Below are 14,426 nucleotides of genomic sequence, written 5' to 3'. Positions count from 1 at the left end.
CTTCACTTAATCTTTTTGTGTCTATCATCATTGTCACGGACAGTTGCGTGTAAAAATTGACTCCGTGAAGTGAGAGTGTTCATTCCCGTTTATAAGAGACATGTTGGTTGCATAATGTCGGGTGTTTCAACGTTGTGTCGGTTGCATAATTTTGGACGTTTGAACGTTATGTAGGTGCAATTAATACAGCGTATGAGATAACATTCCATTTAATTGATCGTATATTTTAGAACGACTCGGGAATAACATATGGGAATGTAATTCTACGCTAGAGATAAAACATGACTATTATGTTTAATAATCGAAATCTCGCATACTCTTGTACTTAGCTCTGTCTTACTCGTTTGAATAGTGAGAAATATTTCGAATCATTTTTTATTAACCGTTTCTACAATTTTGATGAATAATAATATCTTCTATATCTTAGAACAAACCTGAATTCATCCAGCTCACGATCAGTATAATCTGAGCTACTCCCATGTGGGATTCTGAAGTTTAATCCTCTTATCCTTCCCATTCTCGTGTAATTTGATATACGGGACATGAGGTTTGATTTAATTATTAAAACAAAAACTGGTCAGCAGCGTCGATCAGAAGCATAATCCTCATAGAAAACATCTTATGGGTTTCATGGAATTTGACAAAAGCGGAAAGTGTTTAAGATTTTCTGTAGACGGATATCAAAATTATGGAAAAAGAACTAGAGAAGAATTTAAAAACAGTATCTTGTGAATGCTTTGCAATGATAGACTAATTTTTTCCTTGTTTGAAACTTATTATCACTTTTTTAATATGCTTTCATTCAAAGTACGTCTTCAAAACAATACTGTTGAAAATATCTATAACGTAAAAAGTTATAACTATCGTCCTGATTCTGGTCTGGTCCGCCAATTGTGAATGTCTGAATTACAAAAAAAAACTAGCTCTGCAATGTTGGGAAAACTTTACAGTTATTATTTCATATTCAAAATATCAACACATCAATATTATACATAATCAATCGTGATCGTATTTGGACAAGTGGCCTCCATTGCCATTTTATGGTGTTGCAACTCTCTCTAAGTCTAATCCTAAACATAGAAACAAAAAAAATTCAGTTCATTCAGGACAATCGTAAGTAGACCTCCACCATGTTTCAATGGGCCTACAGGAACTACATTTTTGATCCTTAATTACATTCTATAGCGCCTTGCCGAATCCAAATAAACAAATTTACGTCCTCTGGATACGTCAGAATTTCGTTCTAAAAATGCCACCAGGCGGGTAAATTGCTGTTTGTTTATCTCTCGTTTCTTAAACAAGACAAGACAAGGCTCAAAATGTTAGCAAAAAAGCTAAATAAATACGAAATTAAACTTACTCCATTCCGCGTGACTAGCTTTCACCATCTAAAACACAAGTGACAAATATACCTTTTTTTCTTCGTGACATGACAGTATCGTGATATTCATAATAACACCGAGTTCATCAAAGTTGTCACGACGGATAAACTCTTCTGGATTCTACACACACGGTGACAGTCATAATAAGGTTGTATACAATCCACTTCGTTTTCACCGTGAAGTTACGTTCGTGATCAGGCCCGTTATCAGGGAAAGATTACGATGAATCTGATGATGAAGAAGAATGAGAAAATAATGACGATGATTGCTTTAATTTGTAATCTAAAGAAAGTCTTTCTCTTTTATAGCAGAATTTGTTTGATTTGAGGGGTCGCCACGTGATTTTATTTTTCAATAGGAAGGACACCCAGTGGGATTGCTTGTGATCAGTGATCATCAAATTATATAAAAAAGTGTGTAAAAAATACTACGGGAGAGGGTGCCATAAAATCCCAAAAATTGAATCACGTGCTTTATTGGCTGTCCATGTAAAATTATGTAAAACTATGTACAAACCATTTTTTTCGCATTTAGCGACACTTTTTCTGCTTGGCCAGTCTTTGTATGGAGTCGCCCCACTGTGCAGCGGTATATTCCGTTACCAAACCACGAAAGATCAAATTCAGCAAGAAGTATATTGTGTATTGTAAATAGAAGATCGAACTCATTTTTTTTCTGGAAAAATGAGGGACTTTTTTTCTCAAATCTACATTGAATGCACGAGAATTATTCCGTTGTGTTAAATAGTTTGTATTTGGATCTTAAAAAAGCTACACATGTCTTTTGTATCGCCTTCGAATGGTCTCAGCTACAAACATGTTCGAAACATCGAACTAATAATTTTTCACCCTTTAAACGATAATCAGAAAAAAATAAATCTTCACTATTTTATTTTACGCATCACCTCACTAGTCGTAATCTGCACACAATAGAGTACGAATGGAACGAATATTGCATTGAAACGAATGACCACAGATAGATAATGGCTGATGTTGATGGGTAATAATATAATTTTCTACTCTGAACCAACCGCCGCTTCACCCGTCCTGTTGGCGATGTGCTGCGCACGCCGATCCCGTATCCACTCCTCAATGCGGGCCTTCAGTTCCACGTCCCGCTTGACCTGGTCCATGGTTAGCGGGGATCGATTGAACGGATCCGACTGATCGGACAGCAGATGCCTGGCGATCGTCGACCGGTCGACAACGTTTCGCGAACTGGGCAATATCACCGGATCGGTCATCAGCGAGGACATGATCGGATCGAGGAACTCCTCCGGCGGATCGATGAGGGCCTCCTCATCGATTTTCTGCTGCGCATCCAGCTCCTGAACGCGAGCAGAGAATTCCTGGATTTCTCCTATCAGTTGTCCTCCGCCAATGCGGGCTGTGAGAAACGAATAATTTTGATAAAGGTTACATTTGAAGAAAAATGAAAGATTGACATACTCAGCACTTGTTCTGCGTACTCGAACAACTGTGGACTGTAGGAACGGCCATCCTGGGAAACTGCCAAGCAAAACGCGCTGCATTCCTGTAAATTCACGTAAATCCGACAGATCTCCAGCACTGTACGAGCTGGATCAAATTCAAATTCTTTTTTATCCTTCACTTTGAAGTTGCCTTTTTTCGGCCCGGTCAAGTTTAGAAGGAAGTAATTCAACATGGCCGCCACTCGATCCACCATTGACGAATGGCAAAAGATTTCCTTCGTTTCCGAGGTCAGCAGTTGTAGAATATTGATGGTGTCCCGACCCAGAATGTTATCGAAACGGGCTAGCATTCCCAAATGTCGCAGGTTAACCAGATTCTGCTGTCGTTCGCTTGACGGGAGACTGGTCCACTCGCCCGCATCCTGTGCCGCTTGTAACTGTCGGATTTGCTGCAAATTACTGAGTGATTCATCCAGCAAGAAAATGGCATCATTGATGAGCAGATTGATAAAGCGTAGAAAAATAGGCGGATCCTCAGCTTCGATGTTTACGATCGCCTCCCGCTCCAACTCCCGGAAGCATTGCTTCTGCTCGTCTATCTTCCAGAGGTAATCCATAATCGCGTACATCGGCCGGCGATAGTTGAACTTCTGCTCGAACTGAACGCTCTGGCCGGTCATTTCGATGCTGACAAACACTCGCAGCAGGTTGGGGATGATCTCCAGACGGTGCACGTGGTTGGTGAAGAGCACAGCACTGAAGCGGAATCTACTCCTATCTTCGGACTCCTTTGGTAGCAAACTTTCCAGCCCTTCGGCTAACCGAGCACGCAGATGCGGGTTCCGGATGCGTTCCGAGGATCCCATAAAGACAAGGATCATGGTGAAGATGTTGTTCTGGGCTTCCACGTCCACCGGCAACGACTGGCTGTCGAAGTGGCACGAGAACTGCAGGTAGCCCACGATGTTCTCCACGATATACTCGGGAATGCATCTGAATAAGCAATGGGTTGTTAATGGAAATGGAAAACATTTCATAGTTCATGGTTACAGTAGAGTGTCGACTCAATAATGATGATAGGTGCAAATCAGGAATAATCTGTTGAATGGAATTTATAATCCTGATCGATATGAGTTCAATTTCATCAGCGCGTTCATAACAAACACGTATTATCTCATGGTACGAAGTGCACCAAACTCAGAAACAAGTGAGCACGAAATGTACACGGCGCAGAATTCAGATACTAAACATCGCTTCTCACTTGTGTGATGCCCATCTCATTATATACACACATACATCAAATTCTAGCGTCCCTTTTGTCTTCGCTCTTTCTAAGCTAAGCTTAAAAATAAAACAGCGCGTCTCCATACCAACCGTATACGCTTGTGTGATGCAAAATAATTCAATAGAGAAAGCGAAGCAGACAAACCAAACTCGAGCGCGGTCTAAAACTGGGTATATAAACCGGCGTAAGGATATTCGAACCTTAAAGCGAACACTTCAACCAGTTGCACATCAGCACCGCGTTGCATTCCGAAGATCGGTGATTCAAACCAAACCTCCTTGGGCTCCAGAATAGTCTTATCAAGATGTTGAAGTCTGTGTCTTGTTAGATCTTCGCACATAAAGATCAAATGTTCCGAGGTTTCGCTTTCGGTTTTACAATAGCGACAAATATCATTATGTACTAAACCTATGTTTCGAAGATGGTATTTGCTCAGACAGTGTCTTGTTATAAGACCAGTAAATGTACTGAGGTCCTTCTTGTTAAGACTCAGCAATTGCTGAGTAATTCTGGGTCATTTTTGTATTACAAGTAAGGTGAGTGATACGATTAATTATAGCAAATAATATATAAATTTAGAACTTTAGTGTTGATTGCTTTCATGTCAATGACCGATCATGCATTCGTCTTACAACTTTCGTTTTTAGCACAAGTGTAAGTGTAATATTAATAAGAGTGCCGGTAAGTTCAATTAATGCTTTATTCTGCAAAAATGCTTACAAATATAATATTTAAAGTATTGCCCGTCGCTAGTCACAACATTTTCCCATCTTTCTGGCAATTCATGGATCACTTTGCGGAAATAAACAGCTGGTTTGTCGGCTAACCACGAATCGATCCAATTTTTGACTTCATCAAAATTGGAGAAGTGCTGGTCAACCAGGTCATGTTGCATCGATCGAAAAAGGGAGTAATCGGACATATACGGCGGGTGGGATAGGACCTCCCATTTCAGTGTTTCCAAGTATGTTTTGACCGGTTTCGCGACATGCGACTTTATCGTGTCTTTGCTCGTATTGTGACCGTTTTTCCTTCAGTGCACAGCTCAAACACATCAATTGTCGTCGGTAGAAGTCCCCTCGTAATAGTTTCATTGGGTTTTAGTAGCTCATACTACACCATACCCAGCTAGTCCCATCAAATAGACAGCATAACCTTCTGGCCGTGAATATTCCGCGCGGCCGTCGATGTTGATGCATGCCCGGAGTATCTATACATTGCCCGACGATTAGGATTGTCGTAATGGACCCACTTTTCATCGTCAGTAACGATTCGATGCAAAAAACCCTTTCTTTCATGCCGTTGGAGCAGTTGTTCGCACGTGAAAAACAGCGTTCGACGTCTCGTGGATTCAATTCATACGGCACCCAATGTCCTATCTTTCGGGTCATTCCTATTGCTTATAAACGATCGGATATGGTTTGCTGAGTTACTGTGTATCCAAGTGTATCTGCTAGTTCTTGTTGCGTTTGTGACGGATCTTGATCGAGTAAAGCCTCCAATTCTTCATCCTCAAACTTTGTTGGTGATCCGGAATCCAAGTCAAAATTACCACTTTTAAACTGTGCAAACCACGTCTGACACGTTCGCTCGGTTGGAGCATGGTCACCAGAAACATACACCAAAATGCGACGACTTTCCGCAGCTTTTTTCTTCATATTGAACTAATGAAGTAACATTCGCCGCAAAAACACTCTCGTTGGTACGAAATTCGACATGCTCGAAGAGACAAAAAACTATGTTGTTTACGCTCCAACTTTTTGACATATACTGAAAAGCTTTAGCATCTAGCTTTCCAACGAATGTCTGGAAATTTGACACACTGGAATAATAATCAAGTTACGCCATCTGTTGTAAAATCGAAGAAACTTACCGGTACACCTAATATGTATGGTTGTACCGGTTGTGCCAAAAATGACAATATGAAATGAAATATGAAATATGAAACGATGTATTCCAATTTTCATAAATGAAAACCGATGCGTGATACCGCTCGAGAACGGATCTTCCGGTTGATACTGTTTATTGTTGTGTTCATCATTAGAAAATGGAGGAATATTCGAGAAAGTAATTTCCAATATGTTCAACTTATCGTATTTGGTGTTGTCCAACCGTAATTCGCTTTGAGGCGTATAGCATCGTATTTCATTGGTTTTGGAGCGAAAATTGTAATGAGTTGAATAGAAATACTCAGAAAGAAAAAAGTTATGAATGAAAATTACGCTTTCCATTTCAAATATGTTCTTCTTCTTGAATGGCGTTAACGTTCCCTTGTGGAACTTTTGCCGTCTCAACGTATGCATTAACTAGCGTCATTTATTAATACTTGGTCGAGATTTCTTAAGCCCAATAACACGCCTTGAATGTATTCCGAGGGGCAAGCTCTTGAATACGCATGACCACAGTGCAAGTCGAAGGAAATTTCTTTGACGAAAAATCCCCCGGCCAGAACGGGAATCGAACCCGAACACCCGGCATGATAATGTGAGACACTAACCACTCGGCCACGGGTGCACTGCAAATATTTCAAATATGTGTTCTATACAATAAAGACACATGTAATTTGTGATAAAAAATAATTACAAAACAACAAAACGACACTTTTCAGTGCCATCAAATCGTTATGAAAAGGGTTATCCCTCCTGTACTCGCGTGCAAAATCATGATACGTATACTCGCGCACGGTGTCACAGACCGAAAATTGAACTTCTCTGTAATGTTGCCATTGTGTATTTTTCAGGATTCGTTGGCATTTATTTGAAGAAGAGGGTATGATTGAAAAACTCCAAAATGTATGTTTTCTTCGTCTTTGTTATGTTTTAACAGTCATATAATTCAGCCTCTTCAAAATAGAGTAATTTTTGATACTCCAACACAAATAACGAAATTCGAATTTTTCTCTGTTATTAATTAAAAGTAAGCAACTGAATATAATTCATGGAAGTATAAAGAGCTATTAAATAACATAAAAACGTATTAATCGATTGTGGTTTCATTGGAGTAAGAATCAGAACATAGCATAACTGCATGCTCGAAACAAACATATTTTTTACATTTCATTCAGTTGTTGCGTGTTTTTCGGGTCTTTTGTCGAAGAGAAGAATGTATAACGACCTTCTAGATAATTACCAGATGATAAAGGTTCTGGAATATAAAGTTTGCATATTTCTAATATTCTTTGTCTCTATATTCTTGGTAAACTAAGAAGTAACGCCTTTTTTTAGATGGGGCATAAAAAGATGATATAAAAGGATTTCTAGGAACTTCTTTTTCTTTTTCTTGTTTTCTTGTCGATGTCGAATGGACAATTCCATTATAAAAAAATATCCCCGAAACTGTAGCTGTTAAAAATTACCATAAACCACCGATTAGTTTATAGTTTACTGTTTACAATTTTTCCACAAATGAAATTCTTTCACAAGTGTGTATATGTATGAGCCATATTTAGCGAATAACTATACGAAAGTCAAACATTTATATTTTGCTTTTGAACGTATGAATCTAACGACGAATATATCGACGAATAGTTAATATATGGATCCGTTCAATCCAGTTACAAAAGGGACTGAAATAAAATGAGAATAGTCCGGTAATGATCTTATGCATCATATTCATTAAATATTCCACGCCACTAACATTAATTTATACATTTCATTGAACAATATCCCAAAATAGGAAAAAAGGTTCTTGTCCAAAAAAGTTACACCTATACTCGCGTCAGCGTGTCAGACCGAAAGTGTTAAAAAAGTGGTACGCGTCCCTTTTGTACCAACACATGCGATACGCTAAACGACGACGAACGACGAATAACTAAGCTAGAGAGAATCGCAAAGTCGTAGTGTTGATATTTTCTGAGAAATGGACGAATTATTGATTCCTCGGTCTGACAGACCAATGCGCGAGTATAGGAGTGTTAACTATGTAATTTTTCAAACATATCCAAAATCAGCATGAAACAGATAGCCTAACGGAATCCTTCGCGAACTATGCGGTTGTGTCTCGAACACATCCCTCCTGTTGTACAGCCATCCAATTGGTCATCTCTTCCCGGTCTTCCCGTTTCTCCAGCTCACTCTTCAACACAGTCAGAAATTCCACAGACTGGTTCTGGACCAGTGAAAAGTGAGCTTGAGCCACGTCTGGCAAGTTCATCTGCTTGTTCATCTCCCTCTCTAACACAATGGCAAAAGAATACAATACAATTGTACCGAACTTATCTGACTTAGTTGCCGAAATGGACAAATGCATTCCCAGACAATTTTTGAAGAGCACTTAAAATTATTAAGAATTGAAATAAGCAATTGAATAACTGTAAAATGTCAAGCGCTATTTAAATGCACTAACTACCACGTTTTGATTGGCCCGATTTAAGGTTTCCCCAACACAGCAATCTAAACAATGGTGCCTTACATTACATGACGTTTATAAGAGACGAATGAACTCTCAGAGTTTAAAGTCTCTCTAATTCAATACCTTCCCATGACGTTTATTCAAATACTTTACTTACACAGCAAATATGTCGAATTTAATTGAATTCGAAAATTGTTTCATTCAATCAATAATTTAAACCATTGCGGTCGGAATTTTCCTTGAAAAAGATTCTTTTGTCTTCCCACGGCAATAATATTTTACCTAGCGGTTATACCATAGATATAATCCACTCGTTTTTTGCTCTGGGATCATACACTCCAGCACCTGTTCTGATACCCATTCTCGACTCATCATTGTGGTACATGTTTGAACCATTACAAACACTGGGAGCTCCTTCATCCCATACCGAACGAGAAGGTTCGATTATACTCCACGGAATGTCGTAAATTGTCCTAGATTCCATCCAATCACTGTTCATCTCTGAGAATGGTCCAACGGGTAAGAGATTCAGGCTGCTCAAGTGACCAGGTTTGTCCCCGTCTAGTATTTTCTTTCATCTTTTAAGTTTTATAGCGCTCTTCTGCGTCTCTAGCTGAACATGTTGGTTTAAACATAACAGGTGAAGGAAAGCCTCCAGTGCCTTCGAGGATGTGCTTGACATTGCTCCAGTGATTGCAACGCATGCTAGCCGTTCGAAGATGTTTAACTTTTTTGTAGCTACATTCTCCTTAGTCTTTTAACACCATACTAATGATACATAGGATATCCTAGGCCGCACGATGGCAGTCTAGACCCACATAACTATTCCAGGGTTAAGGCCATGTTCACTTTAGAACTAAGAATCTAAATGTGCATTCCAGTTCAATTTACCATCTAGGATTACGCCTAGATATTTCCCTGAAGGGCTGCATTTTATTTCCTCTCCCCCAAGCTGCAAAGACTGCAGATGCTATTTTTTTGGCGTAGAACTACATCAAGGGTGCCAAATCAGAAAACAGGTCACATTTTTTTGAAATAAAGTTAACGTTAATAACTATTTTCACTGTGAATGAATTCTCATGATTTGCATACCAATCGAATCGGAAATATTCTAAGATTTGTTTGATATGTTGTACATTACAATTCGCTAGTCTCTAAACGATTCAAATCCATAAAAACTGGAAGAACTTCCTTTTTTCCCATACATTTGTTCTTCTTCAAAATTAATGTGCCTGGGGGAATTCGCGTTGCAAATACATGCAAATCGGAGGTATTTGTTGGTGTTGAGTACTTTTGTACTCGCTTGTCGTTGTGGAGACCGGAATATGTTTCCCTAAAACGTACTTTTAAACTGAGAAGCCTGGGAAAATCGTCATTTCAGATACTAGAGGTGAATGAACATTCGCGGTTCGAGAACTACGTAAACATGAGATGTGCAATAATTTCAGCGGGAAATGTGTGATCGTTTGACAATTGTTCCGTTCACATATTTTGGTAGTCCTATGCATCATATCAAACGTAAAAGGACGTTCATCCTGACTGCATCCTGCTCGATATCACGTCGTCGCACTTTGCACGAACCTCAGCAAAGCCCATGACTTCGAAACCTAATGACCAAAAGAATGGTGATATAACTGATTTGTCTATCTATGTGTGAGCATGCCAAAGATCCATTCGACCCATAGCCATAATAGATAGAGCACTTTTCGATTTCATCTCATTCGGCCACATTTCTAGATATTAGGACTCGAACATAAATATTGTATCCTGCTGACTTTAGGCATACTTTTGTGCATCTTCCAAGGGTATTCTTTTTCGCAACGGTTGTCATTAACTACCCGCTGCAAAAAGGATTTTTTTTTTGTGGGAATGGTAAGAAATCGTCTACTATGAGCTGCTCCTCTTCAACCAAACTTCTAATATAGACCTGTAGACTCAGCAATTGTATCGACTTCCGAAGGTAACCTACTGGTGAATAACTACCCTCAAGAGAAGTTTGTGAAAATCATCTGCCCCAGTTTTCAGGGACAACTTTGTCAAATCCTTGATTTTAAAGGTTTTTCCGGGCAGTCGACACCCTGCACATCCCCTCTGAAAATATACTTACTTCAAAGCTTTGGAAATCGTGTTCGTCAAAGGCAGCTGCACCTCGTCGGCGCACTGTGGCGCGTAACCTTTAGCCGGTTCCAGCCCATCAATCCGAGCGGCATCCCTAGAGGCCAGCTGAGACAACCAAATCGCGGACGCTTCATAGAACTGCAACAGCAACTGATCGGTGGAAGGTTCTAGTAGCAAGTTTTGCAAACACAAAAACTGCTGCGATTGCCTTAGCAACATCTGTTTGATGTTGTTCGCCAAATCACCATCAGCATCGGCCATCCCACCGCCAACTAACGTATCCTGGTAGGCTCCCTGTAGGCGATTCATTTCTCGGTTCATTTGGAAAAACTTTCCTATGCACACGCGAAATCCCAAATCGATCGCTTTGTGGGTCATGAAAAAACATTCTGTCACAAAGTTGTACTTATCTGCCTCCAGCCGGACTTCGTCCTCCTCCACCGGCAGCAGACAAGTTTCCTTTTCGCTGTCCAACATGTGGACGCCCTTCGCTGCTTTATCCGGATTTTTCACGGCACAGTAAGTCGGATCCACCATCAAAACCTTGAGCTGAGGCTTCAACAGTGGCTGACACAGCCTCAGCAGTACTCCGGCTAAATTAATGCTGAACGAATCCGGCGCCGTCGTTAGGGAACCGAACAAACTCTGGCTCTGATGGCTGTTCCAGATTTGACCCCGCGGTACGTTGGCATGCAGACACCTACCGATCCATTCCAGCATCTTGTTGCGCACTTCTCCTCCCATCAAGAGGAAGCTCTTGATAAAGATGTACACCGACTCCAGGTGTAGCTTGGAGGAGCTCCACAGCGTTGACGTGAGGTTATCATAGGCCGACCGAACCGTACTCAGTGTATTCTCGAAGTACATGTACGGTCCGTTATGGTTCACGGGCATGATCGAGATCGACAGCAGCTGGCCAAGGACAGTGTCGGAGAATTCGTTTCCTGAAAGTAATGAAATTTGCTAATCACGATAAACACACCCATCGAAATTGTTAATACCATTCGCCCCGACAGGGGGAGTAATCATTTTCAGAAATATACACGCCAATCTCGAATTGCTTTTGTCGCTGGTGAAAGTATGCAAATACGGCATAATCCACCCTTCAATGTTGACAAGTGAGGATCTCTTTATCGCTTTCATTACACACGCAAGTTTCGGGCTAAACATGTTTTCCATCGAGCTCAGGATGTCCTCCTCGCCGTCGGTATCAGCAAAAATTTCCTTCGTCGTTTCCGAGATAAATTTCATTATCTGCGATTGGTCTTCCTCAAGCGATTTGAACGCCGTTAGCAACTGGCTAGACAATACCTGTCCCTCGAACAGTTCCGGCTGTTTGAACGCTGTACACGCGTTCCTCAGAATCAGGGATTTCATTTTGTGGTAGGTGTCCACCACGATGCTGTCCTTCTGATCAAACAACTTCTCGTTCCTCATATAGCATGCGAAAAGGTATATAACCACTTGCGTTTCGCGCACATCATCGGTATCGTCCGTGGTAACGTTGTTTGGGATCAAATAATCAGACGGGTTGGGTAAAATAATTCGCTCGAACAAAGCCTGTTCGAGCAGTTCCATGTCAAGAATAGTCACATCGGCCCCCAGGGCAACATCCTCCATGTATACCAGCTGTTGCACTTTGCGGTTATTTTCGGCTTTTGGTGGATCTTTGTTGAATGTTATGAGAAAAACCCTCTCTATCAGAGAATTAATCTTCATTTTCAGAAGATCGTCTTGAGGCTGTTTGCCATCCATAGTTATCGCCAATTGAGAGCTCTCGATATAAGTGAAGTTTTGGGAACGATTTCTAGGCTCTACCCGCAGTTCTCACAAGTCCTCTTGTAACTTCGTTACATCTGTGAGCAATGCATTATTGGTATCTCACACGAAACGACTGAATTTTGAAAAAAAAACAATCCTAGCGAATTTCTTTTACAAAACAATTTAGTTTGAATTACTAGCTGTGAATGAGTTGGAAAATTTTCCTAGTCAAATGAATTGATGAAATGTCAAAATGTTGACTAGCGACTAGAGTGCATCGACTCGGAAGACTGGCGGAATCGACATCAAATGTAAATAATCCAAGGGAATGTCACAAAATTTCAAATTACATCACAGCCAAGCAGAGATGCCAGGTTTGAAGACATGTTTTCATTTTGAAGACGTTTGACTTACTGTGAAGACATTTGATTTTGTGAAGACATTTTGAAGACAGTATGAAATATGTGAAGACATTTCAGTATGATAGCGTACGTGGGTTTTTGAGAGATATCTTATCTTCTTTGTTTTTAAGAGGCTTTAAACTTTGCAGTTCATTCGCCTCTTTTGAGAGATATTATTTCTATGAAATTCTAACTGTTGACCGAAAATATTGTCAAAAGAAACAGGTGTATTTTCTCAGTGTCATTCACTCGTTTTTTTATTAGTCTGACGTGTTTATTTTTGTTCTCAGTAAACAGTTACTTCAAATTCTGGAAAACTTCATGTAGCCTGAATACATATTGTCTCTAGAAGACATTAGTTCATTTGAGCTCGATAATTCCAATGATTGTGATATTGCATTTCTATTATTGTGGGCCTATACTATACAATAGATTAACCTAGATTTTTCAAAAGACCACTTCACAAAACGAAGGATTCCCGGCTACATATCGTTGCAATAATTTTATTTTACGAATATGGTTTGAGTTACAACCAAATCTTTAAATCTGAAATAAACAAATTGAGTTATCATAGTTCCGGTTTTGTAAATGAACTGGGGAAGACATTTGAAGACATTTTTTCATACCATGTGAAGACATTTGAAAAATTACCTGGCATCCCTGCAGCCAAGGTACTATCGCAATGTTCTGGAAAAAAGGAAATGGATATGGTAGAGTTTCGAGCGACATAACATGCGCTACAATAACTATTTCTCGAATGGTGACGTCAGTCGTTGTGTTTATCTTTGATTGGCGATCTAACGATCAGTGAGACATCAGGATTGTGTTTTTGAACTAATAAAATTATGGTAATGTAACCTAAAACTCAAAAACGAATCACTTATATTGTACTTCCTGGCTTTATAAGGTAGTTCTTACATGCAGGGACCATGCATTTTTCAACTTGTTTTTATTGTGCTCTCGAATTTCCTTTTTTGATTCGACCATTGTCAATATTTATACAGTTTTCACTACTGAAAGAGGTAAGAAAATAACATGTTATATATAAAATTACGCAGAGTTAAATTTCTTCCAAACTCATCGCAATCAAATAATCTTTTATGATTATAACATTGTATATATATATTAGATATATATTATATTAGAATATATATTCAGTATCAGTATTTAAATACAAAATAACAAATAAAAAAAAAATAAATTCATCTATATTTCCAATAGTCTACATCATCACTTCCTGAAGTCCATTCTTCATTTCTTAATAGCGGAACATCTCTGCACTGATCTGCTTTCGTTCACTTGATTGCACGATGGATCAAGACGAATCCTTCATTAAGGACAATGACAGATCCAACGCTGGCGAAATAGTTGGATTTCTATACGCTTGTTTAGGAGTGGAAGCAACGATATTCGCGAATGATTCAATTTTTTTCTGTTTGATATCTTCCGACAGCTTGACTACGATATTATGCTCCTCCAAAACATCAACAAGATTTTTGATTCAAGATTCATAACGTTATCTTTTTGAAACTCCTCTCTATAACTGGAGATTAAGTTTAGTACAGTTGACGGTAGTACCTCTGATATGGCTTGTAACTTGAATTTTTTTTCAAAACATTCATTTCTAATGACAGAAAAATTAAAACAAATAACTCTACCTGCTCGTCGCTTCGATACGATTCTCCTCGACTGTATCG

The 14,426-nt window shown here is 39.5% G+C and overlaps 1 protein-coding gene across 1 annotated transcript; it reads right to left on the bottom strand.

Annotated features, from left to right (window-relative positions):
* Positions 1-2,118: 2,118 nt before the first annotated feature.
* LOC129776915 (ubiquitin conjugation factor E4 A) lies at positions 2,119-12,587 on the bottom strand. Its single transcript, XM_055782861.1, has 4 exons — positions 11,569-12,587; positions 10,557-11,511; positions 2,831-3,807; positions 2,119-2,768 (listed from the first exon to the last, which is right to left on the bottom strand). Exons 1-4 carry the CDS (start codon positions 12,320-12,322, stop codon positions 2,398-2,400), a joined length of 3,057 nt encoding a protein of 1,018 aa, XP_055638836.1. The 5' UTR covers positions 12,323-12,587; the 3' UTR covers positions 2,119-2,397.
* Positions 12,588-14,426: the final 1,839 nt, after the last annotated feature.

This window comes from Toxorhynchites rutilus, chromosome 1 (assembly GCF_029784135.1).
Source record: "Toxorhynchites rutilus septentrionalis strain SRP chromosome 1, ASM2978413v1, whole genome shotgun sequence".
In the NCBI taxonomy this organism is placed as follows: Eukaryota; Metazoa; Arthropoda; class Insecta; order Diptera; family Culicidae; genus Toxorhynchites; species Toxorhynchites rutilus.
This window is presented reverse-complemented; position numbering and strand designations above follow the sequence as displayed.